Below are 18,112 nucleotides of genomic sequence, written 5' to 3'. Positions count from 1 at the left end.
GTCCTTACCTGCTCATACTTCACTGAAGCAGTGGTGTAACTCCTGTGAAAACTCCTAGCTTGTGTGTGAACTATACTAACAGTGAGTATCAACACTGAAACCATAGTTTCCAAAATATTATTGATAATCTACTGTATGAACACAATTTGTTGAAGCAAGATTTTAATTTCTATCTCCATTTATTATTAATTTAAATAACCTCCTGTTTCTATACAGTCTTAACCCTACTTACAGCACTTACCTTTTAATATTATTGGGAAAGAAACATCTCTGTAATTCAAACTAAAGTGGTCTGTTTTTTACAATTATTTAAAGGCTGTTAACTCTGAAAGCAAAATGCTTTTCATTCTATAGAATATTGTTACATTTTATTCCATGTCAAACCTCACTGAATCTGATGGGTTTTTTGGCTAATATCAGTTTCATTTAAGATTTTAGAAGAGGTTTCATGAGGAGGCCTAGCTAGTTTTCTTGCTTCGTATCACTCGCCTACTTGACCACCTATCCCACCCCATAACACCTCTCTTGCATAATTGTTGTCATGTGCTATTCCGGGAACAACTTGCCATTGGCAGGGTATCTCTGAATTGACTGACATAGCTGGTGCTGGTGCCATCTTTTGAAAAGCTGTTGTGCAACCAAACAAGCACTGAGTCCCAAGTGGTCCTGCAGGGTTCCTGCTCTGGACATGGCAGACAAGGGAAATTTAGCATGCTGCTTCATCCTTCCTGTTATCAGACTTTTGAATGTGCCTCTCATATATTAGTCCCTGCCTCTTCCTTTCATTCTAGGACAAAAGCAGCCCACATTATGACAGCTAGAGTCAAGGCAGGTGGTGGGCTGCTGAACATTCAGCTCCTCATAAATTATGTGGAGAGCATCTGAACTGTCTCTGCCTCAAGTGGTTGATTGTCCATGTCCAAGCCCCTGGGCTGGAATTGGAGGTTTTTCTTGAAGTACAGAGCCTGAACTACTCTGAGCAAAGGCTCCTTTCACTTGACTGATGACAACTGACAACCATAACAAACTACCTACCTTTGTGTCTGTGCTGAAACACTACTGCAGTATAGCAAGCCTGGAATCTCTGGAACAAAAAGACAAGCCATCAAGACAGAAGGTTGGTCTGCAGGTGCAACAGGTAATTTGGAAGGCAAATAGAATTTTGTCCTTCATTGCTAAAGGGTTTGAGTTTAAAAGCAGGGAGGTTATGTTGCAGCTGTACAAGGTGCTGGTGAGGCCACACCTGGAGTACTGTGTGCAGTTTTGGCCTCCTTACTTGAGGAAGGATGTACTGGCACTGGAGGGGGTGCAGAGGAGGTTCACTAGGTTGATTCTGGAGTTGAGGAGAGACTGAGTAGATTGGGATTATATTCATTGGAATTCAGGAGAATGAGGGGGGAATGTTATAGAAACATATAAAATTATGAAGGGAATAGATAAGATAGAAGTAGAGATGATGTTTCCATTGGCAGGTGAAGCTAGGACAAGAGGGCATAGCCTCAAGGTTAGAGGGAGCAGCTTTAGGACTGAATTGAGAAGGAACTTCTTCACCCAGAGGTTGTTAGTCTATGGAATTTCTTGCCCAGTGAAGTAGTTAACACTTGTTCAGTCAACGTTTTAAAAGCTAAGTTAGATTTTTTTTGAACAATAAAGGAACTAAGGGATACAATGAGAACACGGGTAAGTAGATCTGAGTCCACAAAAAGATCAGCCATGATCTTATTGAATGGCGAAACAGGTTCGAAGGGCCGGAAAGCCTACTCCTGCTCCGAGTTGTTATGTTCTTATTATGACAGAAGTTTTGTGAGCGTCCCGGTAAGCTCAGGGTGAGTGAGTGCTACGACAGGAAGTAAACAGCCCAAAAATGCAGCCTGGGCCAGTCAGGGAGCTGTATGATGTCCCTGAGCATGCACAGTCCTTGTGGCAGCATTACAATAATAGTTGCTGGTGCGTCCCATGGTGCAGCATTGAAGTGCAGAAGCAGCCTGTAAGGATTCGTTATGTGCCATGTGTACTATTAGAGGCTAACATTGCCCAGTGTATGTGGATGTGGGCTGCATGTGGCCGTGTTGTGGAGTGTTCCCTCAGACGTTAATGCCTAGTGTTAAACTAGATGTTCTTTGAAGCAAGAATTGCGTTGAAGTTGCCAGGTACCATTCTGATTTTCAATGTCAAGATAGGACACTGGATAATGAGACAAGTTGTGCCATTAATAATATGTTGAAAAAGTAATAATCTCCTTTAATTGGCTCTGCTCAGCCTCACCACACCCACCTGTTCGATGTCTAGAAGTTGCCAGGGGTTACTCCCAAAGTAGAAAAAGGCCTCACTGGATTTTGTACTTGTTTCTGCCTCAAATCTCACTATTGCCCATATTATTCAAGCCCCTACAAGATTCTACTGCTTATCTTTTTCAAATTGTGTAGCTCTAAAATAATGATCCTCCTGAATATGTCTAGATGTAGCAATTCGTTGCAATGTTTCAATCAGAGGTACAGCTGCAGTGATGGAAAATCAATCAGTACCCCCACATTTGCTTGAAACCCCCCACCCCCACCCCCCAAATTTGGCCTGTCATTTCAAAAGTGATAAAACTGGTATATGATCACTCTAACACAAAACAATCTGGATATTGGGATGAACTCACACCTGAAATGAAGTTTGAGCCATCTAGAAGATCAGAACTATCACGAATCACAAGATTAAGGTTCAGTTGAAGGCCAATTGGTGCATCATACTTGCACCAGCTCTTTGAAAAAGCATTATTATTTCGTACTGATCTGGTTTTTCCCCATACCTTGCACAATTCTTCTATCCAAATAATCATCCAAGGCCCTCTTAATTGCTTCAATTTAACCTGGCTCCATCACATTTCCAGGTATTGCATTCCATACTCTAATTACACTGAGTGAAAAACATATGCCACATCATCGTTTCTTCTTTTGCACATCACTTTAAATCTATGGCTTCTTATTCTTGTCCCTTTTATGAGTGTTAGCAGTTTCTCCCTATCTACTCCATCCAGCCCAGTATTGATTTTTAAAAAAACCCTGTCAATTCTGTTTATTTAACTCCAAGGAGAACAGTCCCAACATCTGCAATCTATCCTCAGTATTGAAATTTCTCATTCCTAGAACCATTTTTGTAAATAATTTCTGCACTCTCTCAAATGCATTCACATCGTTTCTATATTGTAGACAGTACTCCAACTAAGGTCTACCAAGTGTCTTATACAAGTTCAACATCACCTCCCTGCTGTTGTACTCTATGCCCCTGTTAATAAAGCAGGAGACACTGGATATGTTTTTTTTTAAGTTCTCTCCACTTGTCCTGATTTGGAAATGCAGGTGTTGGATTGGGGTGTACAAAGTTACAAATCGCACAACACCAGGTTATAGTCCAACAAGTTTATTAGGAAGCACTAGCTCTCGGAGCACTGCTTCTTCAGGTGGTTGTGCAGCAGCACTCCAAAAGTTAGTGCTTCCAAATAAACCTGTTGAACTATAACCTGGTGTGTGGTTTTTACCTTTGTCCACTTGTCCTTCTATATTCAATGATCCGTGGACAGGTTGTGGTTACACTAAATATATTGGTAGCAGCAAAATTTTCATCTATTTTCATCAGATAACAACGCAGCTGGTCATCAAAATGCTTCCTTCCTCCACTGGCAGTCACTAAGTCACATTTGTAACTGCTCTTGAAATTTAAATAAGGTGACCTCACCATGACCCTTGTGCTTCAATCATGGGCATCCACTCCAGCATACTTAAGCCTGCACATCTTTCCATTCTAAAAAAAAGTAAAGTTTTAACTTCATGCAACAGATTTAATTCCAAGCAAAGAGAAGTAAGTACATAACTTTACACAGTAATCACTATCTTGATGTTTGCTTTGCACAGTAATTGTTGTAATTTCTGTGTAACAAAGCTGAAATTAAATGGATCTACAAGTGCTATTGCAATTCCTAAATTCTGCTTTTCTTTCTATTTGCATAGTTAATTTGAAGTTAAGACTTATGACCAAGTACTTTAGAAGCATTTATGTACTTCCGTTTATAGAGGTAGAGTGAGCTAAAAGTTTATGATAATATTATAACTTCTTACTTCTAACAAGCAATTTCCTCCCAGAATGTGAAGTCAAATTTGGTTTTTGCTAAATATTTATTTAGATCAGCCTGGTAGTATGATTTCTTTCAACTGAATTTCCTTAGTTATTACCTCCATATTATGCAGTGACCTGGATGTTAGGGAAAACATAACAGTTGATGTAGGGGAAAACATTACTCACAGCAATTAATCCTAACCAATCCTTTTGATTGGTGTTCTTTGAAAGTAATTGATCTTCTTCCCACAGATTTCACACAACTAAAAAAAGTCCTAGTCTGCAGTAGTTATTTGGGACACTTTATACAACACAGAAGCCAACCAAAGTAATCCCACTGTCTCTCATAGTTCAGTGACTCTGCAAATTTTTATTCAGTAATAAACAATAATGTCTGCCCTGAATATTTACTGTAGCAAGACATTTCATTCTTCAGTGACCCTCTGTGTAACTGAAACATTCCAAATTTCTCTCTGCATACTCAGCCTCTTACTACAATCCCTATACACTCATGACTATATGGACAAATTTTGTCATAGTCCATCTACAACTACTCCATTGTAGGCCAGATCTCAAACAATAATGAGACAGATTACCAGAATAAGAGAGAGTACTTGGCAGCATGGTGTAAAGATAATAATCTCTCCTTCAACATCAGGAAAATGAAAGAGCTGATCACTAACTTCAGGAAGCAATGTTGCTAAGTTGGAGATAGTCAAATTCCCAGGAGTGATGATACAAACAACCTGAGCTGGTCCATGTTGATGTGATGGTCAAGCAAGCACAACAATGCCTCTACTTCCTCAGGAGGCTAAGGAAATTTGGCATGACCATAAAGAGACTCACCAAATTTTATAGATATAACACAGCAAGCATTCTATTCAGATGCATCAAGGTTTGGTATGGCAATTGCTCTGCCCAGGACCGTAAGAAACTACTAAGAGTCATGAACACAGCCTTATCCATCACACTAGCCAACTTTACATCTGTTGACTCCATCTATTCTTCTTGTTGGCTCAGGAAGGAACCCCTCTCACCTGGTTATATTCTCTTCAAACCTCTTCCACTGGGAAGAAGATCTAAAAGCATAAACATACATATCAACAGATTCAAAAACATCATTTTCCCTGCTGTTGTTAGACTTCTGAGTTGACCTCAAATTTGAAATTTAATGTTGATCTTGCTGTTTGTGCACCTTCTCTGCAGCATCACATTGCATTCTTTGCTTTGTTCTATTACTCTAACGCACTTTGTGTGGTATGAGCTGCCTGTAGGGAATGCAAACAAAACCTTTTTATTGCACATAGATACATGTCACAAAAGTAAATCTAATCAAATCTATGGTAATAAATTTTAGTTGTTGAGCTGTTTTAACTAAGGGCTTAACTTTAACTATTTCAAAGCCTTTCTATTTGCTCAGAATTAAAATTGGGCCCTAGATCCCCCAGCAAAGTAAATTGTTTTTCTCCATTCAATTTATCAAAGCTCTTGATAATTTTAGAAAACGTCTATTAAGCATCCTATATGTACCTGACCTTCAATACAGCCCCCACCTTCAATACAGTACACACACACCTTCCTATCTAATTCAATGCGACCTTGCCATTATTCTTGCCATAAAGAATGGCATCACATTCTACAGTTTGTTCATTCTGGCACAATTTTGCTCTCCAAGAAAGTGTCTAAGGTGCAGCAATACTAATGAGGATTTGTCTATGAGCTCAGCATGAATAATATAATGGAAGATTTTGGAAAACAGGTCCCACAAGATTCACTAAATTGTTCTTGATTTTTCTAGCTAGCTGGAAAATAACTGAATTTCTCAAAATTAATGCACTGGTAGAATCAAATATAACTGAGCAGCAGAGAAGAAAGTCCTCTAGGGAATGAATTTTTATAATTGACAAGTAATCGTGCATGTGTTAGCACTTAAATGTTTAAGTTATCAAATTTTCTTGGCAGGATGATCAGCAAGACACTGCTGCTATGAAGGAAACAATAGACAAAAATGTTAGGTTTCAAGTTGAACCAATACGATATGATATTGAGGATCTAGATCTCATTCATGACAGAGACCCATCTGGCAGAGGAATTGGACTGTCAGAAAAGAACCCTTTTAGTAAGCAAGATTATAACCTTAAATATTCAACCTTATCGACTGGTAACAAATGAAAATAAAAATGCTTAAGTTAGAATGTTATGTTTCATATGTAAAACACAGATGTATTTGTATGTGGTACGCAATCCATCACTGAGATTGTGGCTGAAGCAAAATATTTCTTGTAGTATAGTAATCTATTTCTGATCGTTAAGACACAGGCCCTAGGTTTCATTCTTGGTTGGGTGTGTAGAATTCCTAGCTCTGTTGACTGATCTTTGCAAAAATATGACTGCTTGGACTTTTCATTTTCAGTGCAAGGGCTAGATTGGAGGTCAGAGTGGGCAACCTGGGAAAACCTAAAGGTGAATGCCCAATGTGGTGGTGGAATGAGTAGAGAGCTGCCTTGAAGTTTGGACACAGTGCTAGATGTTTAAAAATGAAGATTATTACAGGAAACATTCGTCCAACCCTTACCCCTCACTCCACTGTTTGCCTAATACTGTCCACACGCCCAATCTATGCCAGTGTATGTCAGGGATGTTTTAGATCGAGTCGACAGGATTCTTAAGGGGGAGGGGGAGCAGCCAGAAGTCATGGTACCCATCATTACCAATGACATAGCTTGGGAAAGGGATGAGGACCTGAAAAGAGGATATAGGGAGTTAGGTTGGGAGCTACAAGACAGGACAAGCTGTATAGTAATCTCAGGATTGCTACCGGTGCCATGGACTAATGAGGCTAGGAATACAGAGCAAGATGAACAAGTGGCTGCAGGGCTGGTGTAGGAAGGAAGGCTTCAGATATGTGAATCACTGAGATACCTTCTGGGGAAGATGGTACCTATACAGAAAAGGACAGGTTGCACCTGAATTGGAGGGGCACCAATATCCTGGGTGGAAGGTTTTCTTGAGCTCTTCGGGTTTAAACTAGTTTGGCAGAAGGATGGAAACCAGCGCTATGGATCAGAGGGTGGAGTAGCTTGTGTACAGCCAGATACAGCATGCAGAGAGTCTGTGAGGAGGGATAGACAGTTGATAGGACAAATTTGTAGTCAGTGTGATGGGTTGAAGTTTGTCTATTTTAACGCAAGAAGTGTCAGGAATAAGGGTGATGAACTTAGAGCATGGAGCAGTACTTGAAGCTATGATGTTGTGGCCATTACAATGACTTGGATATCACAGGGGCAGGAATGGTTGTTGTATGTTCCGGGGTTTTGATATTTCAAGAGAAATGAGGGGGGAGAGGTAAAAGAGGTGTGGGAGTGCCATTGCTAATCAGGGATAGTATCACACCTGCAGAAAAGGAGGTCATCAAGGAGCGTTTGTCTACAGAATCAGTATAGGTGGAAGTCAGAAACCAGAAAGGAACTGTCAGTTTCTTGGGAATTTTCTACACATACCCCAATAGCAACAGAGACACAGAGGAACGGATTGGGAGACAGATTTTGGAAAGGGTGCAGAAGCAACAGGGTTGTTGTCATGGGTGACTTCAACTTTCCTAATATTGATTAGAACTTCCTTAGTTCAAATAGTTTGAATGGAGGAGTTTCTGTCAAGTGTGTCCAGGAATGATTCCTGACTCAATATGTAGACGGGCTGACTAGAGGGGAGGCCAAGTTGGATTTGGTGCTTGGCAACGAACCAGGCCAGCTGTTCGATCTCTTGGTGGGAGAGCATTTCAGTGATAGTGATCACAACTTCCTGACCTTAACTATAATCATGGAAAGCAGTAGGAGCAGATAGTATGCGAAAGTATTTAATTGGAGGAGGAATTACAATGCTATTAGGCAGGATCTGGGATGCCTAAATGGGAGCAAATGTTCTCAGGGAAATGCACAATAGAAATGTGAAGGTTGTTTAGGGAGCACTTGCTGCAGTTGCTGGATAGGTTTGTCCCACTGAGACAAGAAAGGGATGGTAGGGTGAAGGAACCTTGGGTGACAAAGGATGTGGAACATCTAGTCAAGAGATTAAAAGGAAGTTTGGTTAAGGTTGAGGAGGCAGGGATCAAACAGGGCTCTAGAGGATTACAACATAGCCAGGAAGAAACTGAAGGAGATTTAAAAGGAGGCATGAAAAAACTTTTAAAACTTTAGCAGGTAGGATTAAGCAAAATCCTAAGGCATTCTACACGTGAGGGTAGGACTGATTTGGGATAATGGAGGGAACTTGTGCCTGGAGTTGGAGGGGGTAGGGGAGGTCCTTAATGAATACTTTGCTTCAGTATTCGCTACTGAGATGGACCTTGACATTTATGAGGAGGGCGTGAAACAGACTGATATGCTCAAACAGATTGATGTCAAGAAGGTGGATGTGCTGAAAATTTTGAAGGATAGATAAGTCCCTTGGGCCAGACGGGATATACTCAAGGTTACTATGGGAAGTGAGAGAAAAGATTGCTATACCTTTGACAATGATCTTTGCATCCTCACTGTCCACTGGATTAGAGCCAGATGATTGGAGGGTGGCAAATATTACTCCCCAGTTCAAGAAAGGGCATAGGGATAATTCTGGGAATTACATCTGTTGTGGGCAAATTATTGGAGAGGTTTCTGAGAGACAGGATTTATTATGACTTGGAAAACCATAGTTTGAGAGATAGTGAGCATGGCTTTGTGAGGGGCAGGTCATGCCCTTGCAAGCCTTTTTGAATTCTTTGAGGATGTGACAAAACACATTGACGGTAGAGCAGTGGATGTGGTGTAAGTGGATTTTAAGAAGGTGTTTGATAAGGTTCCCCATGGTGGGCTCATTCAGAACATTAGGAATTGTGAGATACAAGGAAATTTGGCTGTCTGGATGCAGAATTGGCTGGCCCGTAGAAGACAGAAGGTGGTGGTAGATAGAAAGTATTCAGCCTGGAGTTCAGTGACCAGTGATGTTCTGTAGCAATCAGTCTGGGACCTCTGCTCTTTGTGATTTTTATAAATGATTTTGATGAGGGAGTGGAAGGGTCGGATGGTAAGTTTGCCGATGACATGAAGGTTGGTGGAGTGATGGATAGTGTGGGCTGTTGTAGGTTTCAACAGGACATTAGCCAAAAACAGAGCTGGGCTGATAAGTGGCAGATGGAGTTCAACCTGGAAAAGTGTTAAGTGATTCATTTTGGAAGGTCGAATTTGAATACAGAATACAGGGTGAAAGGCAGGATTCTTGGCAGTGTGGAGGAACAGAGGGATCTTGGGGTCCAGGTGCATATATCCTTCAAAGTTGCTACCCAAGTTGATAGTGTTGTTAAGAAGGCATGTAAATGTTTTCATTAGGGGGAGTTGAGTTTAAGAGCCGTGAAGTTATGCTACAGCTCTCTGGAACCCTAGTTAAACCTCACTTAAAATATTGTGTTCAGTTCTGGTCACCTCACTCTAGGAAGGATGTGGAAGCATTAGAGAGGGTGCAGAGGAGATTTACCAGGAACCTGCCTGGACTGGAGGGCATATCTTCTCAAGAAAGGTTGGGATAACTCGTGCTTTTCTCATTGGAGCAATGAAGGGTGAGAAGTGACTTGATAGAGGTGTACAAGATGATGAGAGTGAAGATGGAGTGAATAGTCAGAGACTTTTTCTGAGGGCAGAAATGGCTGTCACAAGGGGGCATAATTTTAAGGTAATTGGTGGAAGGTTTAGGTGAGATGTCAGAGGTAGGTTTTTGATGCAGAGAGTGGTGGGTGCCTGGAATGCACAGCCAGTGGTGGTAGTAGAGTCAGATACATTAGGGACATTTAAGCGACTCTTGAGTAGGCACACAGATAATACTAAAATGAAGGGTATGTAGGTTAATTTGATCTTAAAATAGGATAAACGGTCGGCACAACATCCAGTGCGGAAGGGCCTGTACTATACTGTACTGTTCTATGTTATTTTATTGACCCCAATAATCCCCAGTACCGTCCATGATGACTTTTGCTCCCATTTATACCAACAGCCCTTTTATAACCCAATTCATCTAACTGCCAATATGCCAACTTATAACACACGAACCTCCTTTTCCTTCCTACACCCCGGCTAGTATCTACAATAGGCAAACCGCAGGAGCCATTTTGACATAAAATTATGTATCTATGCATAATGACACTCTTTAAAAATAGTCCTGTCATTAATTTTAAAAAATTTCAATAAGTTGAAATTCCTTCAACTAATCTGGTATAAAAACAAATATTTCACTCCTGCTTAAATTCATTGAAATGTACATAATATTAAATTCTGTTCCAGAACCCCTGTTGCTCACACGTTTGGGATCATCTGTCATGCCCCTGACCTCGCATGGATCCGAAGTTGAGTGAGACAGGCTAAATTAAGAAATGTGCTCAGAGTAGTGTCGTATTTAATTTATACATTTTACTCCATACTCAATAAATGCCACCCCTTTAATTTCTCTGACTCCAGTAAAGTCCTCTCTGTAAGGAGTCAGTCTTTGATTTGAAATTTTATTGTACTTAAATTAAAAATTTCTAACTTAGAATTAAGAGGAGAGACTTGATGTACAGGTACTGATTTCTTGAAAGGAAACAATGTTAAGAAGACATTCAATTGCTTTTTCTAAAATTACCAAGGGTTTGAGTAGACTGACCAGATAAAGAAAATGTTCTTTGGTTAGGGTGAGAAATGAGGAAATTATCAATTATAAGTATCACTGAGGGTCAGAAAAGTGCTTATAAGAAAATCCTTTATACAGTGGATAATTAGAATGCTTTGCCACAGTCAGATACCATTGCTAAATTTAAGCAATCATTAAACTCTTTGAAGCATGGAAGGATATAGTGCATTAAGGAATGATTGAGCCAAGAGATGAGAATTGGATGCTACATTATAAAGTTATCACATGCACCATGGGCCTCCTGTAGGTTTATGGTCCTCAGATTTTAACTGAACTCAAGAAGAGATGAACATGACTGTCAGTAAGCAATTTCACTGCATACGCTTTGCCTTAGAATTCTGCATTATTGCACCCACGTTCTCAGTGTACCGGTTTCATTCTGATGCCAGTGAGTCATTGAGTTATCAGAGAGATCCTAACTCCAGAAGTGTCACCTCCATATCTGGTAGACATAAGTTTTGCTAGTTGGAAGGGGTGATTCAGATGTGGGACATTATTCACAAATGAGGGAAACTAGAATTTAGCAGGTTCACTTGAAATCACTACTGACTTCAAATGGACCAATTTTTCTGAAACAATGACCAGTGTGCAAGTTATGAATTTTTTGAACAGATGTAGCTCCTCTTGGTTACTGCAAGTTACTGCTGTCCTGGCCGTTTAAAATTTGAGAAATCTACCTACTATGGTTGAGAGTTGGAAAGAAACTGTTCTTGCAGTTTCAAAACCTTGGTCATAGAACTTTATGAATATATGGGGTTAGGAAGTGTACATTTACAGATTGATTGACAATGTAAGAAGATTATTAAGGAATTAGCTGCCTTTACTGTGAAGTCATGAATACAAGTGTTTGTTTTTATAAGCAAGTATGTCCTTAACAGGATTTAAATGTATTGAAGTGTGCTTTTGTGTTTACATCTATAATACATAATTAGAACTTTATTTCATATCAGTATGGTTCTTGAGATTGTCCTGTGGTTAATACAGTATTGGGTGAGATGATATAGGGATAGATGTTGGTGGGGGTTCTTGATTTGAGACGATATTGCACTAAGTTGAGATAATTGGCATATGGGTTCACCGGAATAGGTATGAGTTCATGAATTAACACAAAGTTGGTAATAATGTTGAACAAAATCTCTGGAATGAAGTGCCAGAGAACCAAGCCAGCCCTTTAAAACAGTCCACTATTGCAATGGGCACCCTCCCGAGATGGTTGCCTGCTAAACCACCCCCCACCCCCCAAAAGGAGCATGACTTTACCTTAGTCAAAAACATTCATATACTCAGTTAAAATAGGACTCTTCCTGGCAAAAATTGCAAGCATTTGATTCCAGTAAAACAATGCAACCCCTCATTTTCGTCCGACTAAATTGATTTTTTTTTTGTTTAGCTGATGAAACTAAACCTTCCAAGGCCACCAGATGTGATTGTCCAAGTGAAGAACCAAGTAAAGACAAGATTCCATCTGTATCTGAAACCTGTAGTTTGGAGAACAGTCAAGCTGATGTTCACTGTGTTTGTCAATGTAAAAATTTTGATGACAGTTTGCCATCAACTGACAGCCATAACATGCTAAATAAAGATTTACCACCATATTCTCAGTCTGATGCAACAAAACCTTCAAGTTTAAAAGGAGATGATTTTGAAAATGCCACTGAATGCAATTTAGCTACCAAAGGATGGGAGACTCCTCGCCCCATGGCAAATGAAGACTTACTAGACAAAAATCACTATTACTTAGTGAGCATTGACAAACTTAAATCCACAGCCCATGGAGAAAAAATCCATATAGGTGACTTACAAACTCGGAGTGACTTCATAAATGAATGCTGCTCTGAAACATCTTCCCAAGACATACCGCAGTGTGAAATGTTCAAATGTGCATATGACACAAGTAGTCAGTCATCAGACAGCTCTTGTTCATGTGCTGAAGAATCAACATATTGTGCTCTAAATAATATTTCTTTACAAGACAACTGTGATACTTTTGTTTTCATTCCAAAGAGGCCAATTGATAGTGATCCTGTTCATGCTGTAGAGGATGACTACAGAGAAAACTCTAATGGGAAAGAGCAAAAGCTTGTCTTCCCACGGCATAGCAAAAGTGGTGCAGTTATTTATCGACTTTCTGAGCCTGAAAACGAACCCAAGGACTAAGTGTACAAGTGGTAGGTCACAAAATATGAATCACTGAAGCTAAGTCGTATTGAGGGAGTGGTTGTATTACTCGTAGCCTTTATCAATAACAGTGAAGACAAAATATAAATTAATTTATTACTTTCAGATTTCTCTAAGATATAAAAAAAAGTGCTTACTAATGTTTCTATTTTGTCAAAACATGGACAAGCTGAGATTGTATGTGCACATTATTGATGATGCTAGTGCCCAGTACAGAGATTTAGCTGGACAGTGAAATTCCTCTTTTAACAAAAAAGAGAAAATGTCTTTTTCTCCTTAATTAGTGACATGCCATCAATTGGCCATGGCATAGTGGTCCTAATCTTCCCTTTGAGTCAGAGGTGTCAGTTATATTAATATTTCCAGAGACTGGAGAACAAAATCTGAGCTGGTCCTCCTGTGCAGAATCCAGAAAGTGTGCACTGTCACCAGTGCTGTCTTTCAGATCAGATTTTAAACTGAAATCTCATCTACCTTCTCAAATGGATATAAACAATTCCATGCTACTGTTTTGAAGAAAACAAGGTAGTTCTCTCTGATGTCCTGACCAATGTTCATGCTTAAATTAAAATCACTAAAGCAGATCAAATTACAATCAACACTGCTATTTATGAAATCTTACTGTGTGAAAATTGAATGCCATGTTTTGTATATTACAGCATCAACTACTTTTCAATCGTACTTCATTAGAATTAAAACACTTTGGGATGTCCCATTGGTGAGAAATGTGCTCCAAAAATGCAAGTCTTACTTTTATTGAACTCAAATTCTCAAAATCATGTATTTCAAAACAATTTTGTATTCTCACAATTTTATTTGTGATTGTTAATTATGTCCACACCCCAATTTACATTCTAAGTGGGTTTAATCCTTAAACTGCTGGCAGCTCCTTGGAATTCCAGGTTTTCTCGATTGAGCATTGTTTTTAAGTTTTAAGTTCATGCTGTGCAACACAAAAACAATGGCTGTTGAAATCCCAGAATTAATTTTATTACAATATTATTAATCCTTGCCTCCATGAGTAAACATTTAAAACAATATTAAAGAAAATAATAAAATCTATTACTGCTTGCCATGGCTTCCCATTTTCCTTTAACTCTATCTTTCATTTGTCCTCTTATAATTTCTGTATTTAACACATTTATAACAAATTGGTGCATTTCTTTGATAGTATTGGCAGTATGTTGTAATATGCGTTCATAATGGTAACATTATACCATGTAATACATAATATATTGTAAACAGTTGAAACATTGGAAGGAATGTTTCTCACGTGTGGCTGACCCTTCCATTTCTCATTTGTTTGGTTTCCCAATGGATTTGTCTTCTACAATGTTCTTTTGTTCTCTGTTTGTATTCCTTACATATTTGAGTTGTCATCGCTGAGCTTTTCCTCAGCTATACCACCTGAATTGGCGTAGTATCAGGGTGGAAAAGAGATCAAATACTTGTCATTAAACCATTATTCTCTCAATGCACTGCAGAACCACCCCTCCCTGCAGGGATTCCAGCTATCTGTACTTTTGGCCATCTCACCAAATGAAACAATGATCAGAGTAAGGCCTGAGTGGAGTACTACTATGTCTTGAAGGAGCAACAGCATGCTTCAGTTTTTTTCCCCAGAGTGCTTCTTCCCATTTTAGCAATGGTTCCTCTTTCTAATTATGTTTTTAGGGAGTGTCCTACTAGTGATCTAGTAGCATCACTAGATTTTAATATCCAGCAGTTGCAGGCTCTTTTATAACGGGAACCTCTTTTGAAGCCATAGCTGCATTTGAATTAGCTGTGGCAGGAAAAGAATTCAGGCTAACTGCCGAGTTGAGGTGGCAGGCAGAATTCTGACCCCTGAGATAATCTGCATTTTTTTTTGTCACCAACAATCTTGCTCTTTCCTCTTTTGGAGTATTTAATTATCTTACCCCAAAATGTCAACATGGCTCAGTGAGAGGACGTACACTTCTTAATCCAAGGTAAGTAATAATATTTTATTCCATTAAGTGGCATAGTCTGGCTGATAAGTTAATGAAATACACAGGGATTGTAGCAACGGAAAGCCATTTTTCCAATTCATTGTTCCTCTGATATCCAGACTCGTATTATTGTTCAATCAATGCCACCAATAACAGAATAAATTACTGTTATTGTCATTTTGGTTAATGGGTCACTATTCTTTGCAAATTGACTGCAAATTTCATTGTAACTGCAACTCAAAAGTAAGTTTATTTGCTGTGAAATGCTTTGATATGTCCCAATGACATAGAGGCATAGAAAAATAGAAAATAGCAGTAGGGGAAGGCAATTTGGCCATTTTAACCTGCTCCACATTCTATATGAGCATGGCTGATCATCCAGTTCAGTACCCTGTTTTTCCACTTCTTCCCTTTAGCCCTTAGAACTATATCTAATACCTTCATGAAAAAAAATCAATGTTTTGGCCTCAACCACTTTCTGTGGCAGAAAATTCTACTAGCTCTTTGGGTGAAGAAATTTCTCCTCATCTCTGTTCTAAAAGGCATATCCCTGGCTCTGGACTCCCTGGTCATCAGGAACATCCTTCCTGCACTTATCGCAAACGATATCGCTGGAGGAGAAATTGACTAGGCTGAAACAGAACTGACAGTCTGCACAGGTAGAACAGATATCTCCTCTAGGACTGAGGATGAGACCAGTTTTATAGTAATGCTGCACAATGACACTGATTAAGAAATAGGAAACTATAATGTTTCTGGAAATGGAAAAATTTAGTTGCAAGGATGCTAATTGGAAAACAGTTAATTGGATGAATGCCCTGTTCATTCACACAATGTAACATCCTGACAGTATCATGGTTCCATTCATCTTCACAGGTAGGTGTTAAAGTCTTTTCTGAAGTAAAGTCTTTTCTGAAGTGGTGAAGTGCTTCCATTGTCCTGTGGTGCCTCTCTTTCTGACCTGCTCTTTATGTGGATTTGGTATTGCTGGGTTGTGAAACTGCCCTTAGGGCTTTGAGATCTCTGTCATGTCGATGGGAGCTTAAAGCGTATTCCATTATCTACATGATGTCTGACTCAGCTTGTGAGCTGCTGGGGAACTCTGGGTGTCCTGGTACAATTTGGCCAATTTGCTTTTGTGGGCCTATCATGGGTTAGTAAATCTTTTCCCACAATTTGTGGCAGAGAAAAATGATATGGCTTGCATTATTGTATGATAAATTGGGGAACATTACTTAAATAGATGATGGTGGCAAATATTTAAAGAGTACATATAGCAACTGCAACAAATTGTTCATTCCTGTTGAACACAAAAATAAAATGGGACAGTGACCTGACAATGGCTTACAAGGCTAATTAGGAAGGAACTGAAGGGAATCAGTGTTAGGACAAATTGATGGGATTAAAGACTAATAAATCCCTAGGACTTGATAATCTAAGAGTACACTTAAGGGAGTGGCACCAGAAATACTGGATGCATTGGTGGTCATCATTCATAATTTTATAGACTCTAGAACAATTCCTATGAATTGGAGATAGCTAATGTAATCCTACTACTTAAGGGAGGCAGAGAGAAAACAGCAAATTATAGACCTGTTGGCTTGACATCATAAGTAGGGAAAATGCAAGAAACCATATTGAATTACATAGCACTTGGAAAATGATGAGGAATGAATGAATTCAGCATTAATTTACGAAAGGGAAATCATGCTTGACAAATCAACCAGATTTTTATTTTGACAATGTGACTAGTAAAGTTGATAAGGAGGAGCCTGTGTATATGGTTTACTTGGATTTTCAGAAGGCTTTTAAAAAGATCCCACATAAGAGATGAGTATGTAAAATTAAAGTACATCAGATTAGGACTAGTAAATGGATATGGATAGAGAACTGGTTGACAGTCAGGACACAAAGAGTAAGAATAAACAGGTCTTTTTCCATGTCACAAAGAGGGACTATTGGGATACTGCAGGGATGAGTGCTTGGGTCCCAAGCAATATTAATGATTTAGATGAGGGAGCTAAATGTAATATCTCTGAGTGTGCAGACAACAAAAAGTTGGGTGAGAGGTTGAACTGTGAGCAGAATGTAGAGATGCTTCTGTGTGATTTGGACAAGTTGACTGAGTGGGCAAATGCATGGCAGATGAAATATAATGTGGCTAAATGTGAGGTTCTCTACTTTGATAGCAAAAACACAAAGCCAAATTATTATCTAAATGACAATAAATTGGAAAATGGGAGGTGCAACAGGAACTGGGTGTCCTTGTACATCTGTCACTGAAAATCAGCATGGAGGTGCAGTAGGCAGTGAACAAGGTAAGTGATATGTTGGTCTTCATAGCAAAAGAATTCAAGTACAGGAACAGGTGTGTCTTTATATACACAACTAAAGTATTGTGTGCAGTTCATTCTTACCCTCGAAAGAATATTATAACTATGTCAACAGAGGTTTACCAGATTGATTCCTGGAATGTCAAGGCTGATGTACGAAGAGAGTCTGGATTGGTTCGGGCATTTAGAAAAATGATGAGGAGGGAATCTCATAGAATCATATGAAAGTCTAGCAGGACTCAACAGGGTAAATGGATGTTCCCGATGAAAGTCCAGAACCAGGGATCACAATCAATGGATATAGGGCATTCAGGACTGAGATGAAGAAAAAACTCTTTCTACTATTTTCTGTGTTTCTATGAATTGTGAATCACCATTAACTGCTGCACCATTAACCTCATAAAAACAAGGCTTTGAGTGTAGTCAGCATGAATTGCAAGCTGTGAAGACTTCAGGGTTTGGTCAAGTTGGGAGTTTGGTGAAGGGGGGGAAAGAGGTATTGCTGTGTGTTGTTTTCTAAACTACTTCCACAGATCAGTGGGTGCAAGAGCAGACCAGAGCCTGAGAGCTGGGAGACAGTGTGATCACAGTTAAGTGATTGGCATGTGAGTATTCTCTGTTAAAGGACTTGTTTTCAGGTTAGAATCTAATTAGAAGGAACGTTTACTGATTGGAAACTAAATATCTGTAGTGAATTTTCTTTTCAATTGAAAATCTAATTATATAAAAATAAGGTGCAAAGCTAGACAATGTGTTGCTGTAGTATGTGAAAGCTGGTGGACCCTATTATGGTTCATCATGACCACTTCGGAGTAAGTGTTGATTGACTCTGAGCCC

At 39.3% G+C, this 18,112-nt stretch overlaps 1 protein-coding gene across 2 annotated transcripts in view; it reads left to right on the top strand.

Annotated features, from left to right (window-relative positions):
* The window catches only part of LOC122554345 (uncharacterized), a 98,491-nt gene extending 83,541 nt beyond the window's left edge, over window positions 1-14,950 (top strand). For both annotated transcript variants that reach the window (XM_087990273.1, XM_043699219.2), the window contains 2 exons: window positions 6,064-6,220; window positions 12,185-14,950. In XM_087990273.1, the coding sequence (XP_087846399.1) occupies window positions 6,064-6,220; window positions 12,185-12,951 (924 nt within the window). In that variant the 3' untranslated portion in view covers window positions 12,952-14,950. The remainder of the gene's footprint in view (window positions 1-6,063; window positions 6,221-12,184) is intronic.
* Window positions 14,951-18,112: the final 3,162 nt, after the last annotated feature.

The sequence above is a fragment of the Chiloscyllium plagiosum genome, unplaced genomic scaffold (assembly GCF_037043375.1).
Source record: "Chiloscyllium plagiosum isolate Xiang-an unplaced genomic scaffold, Cpla_swu_hap1 HiC_scaffold_9, whole genome shotgun sequence".
Taxonomy (NCBI): Eukaryota; Metazoa; Chordata; class Chondrichthyes; order Orectolobiformes; family Hemiscylliidae; genus Chiloscyllium; species Chiloscyllium plagiosum.
The sequence above is the reverse complement of the archived record's forward strand: the minus strand, read 5'-3'. Positions and strand labels throughout refer to the sequence as shown.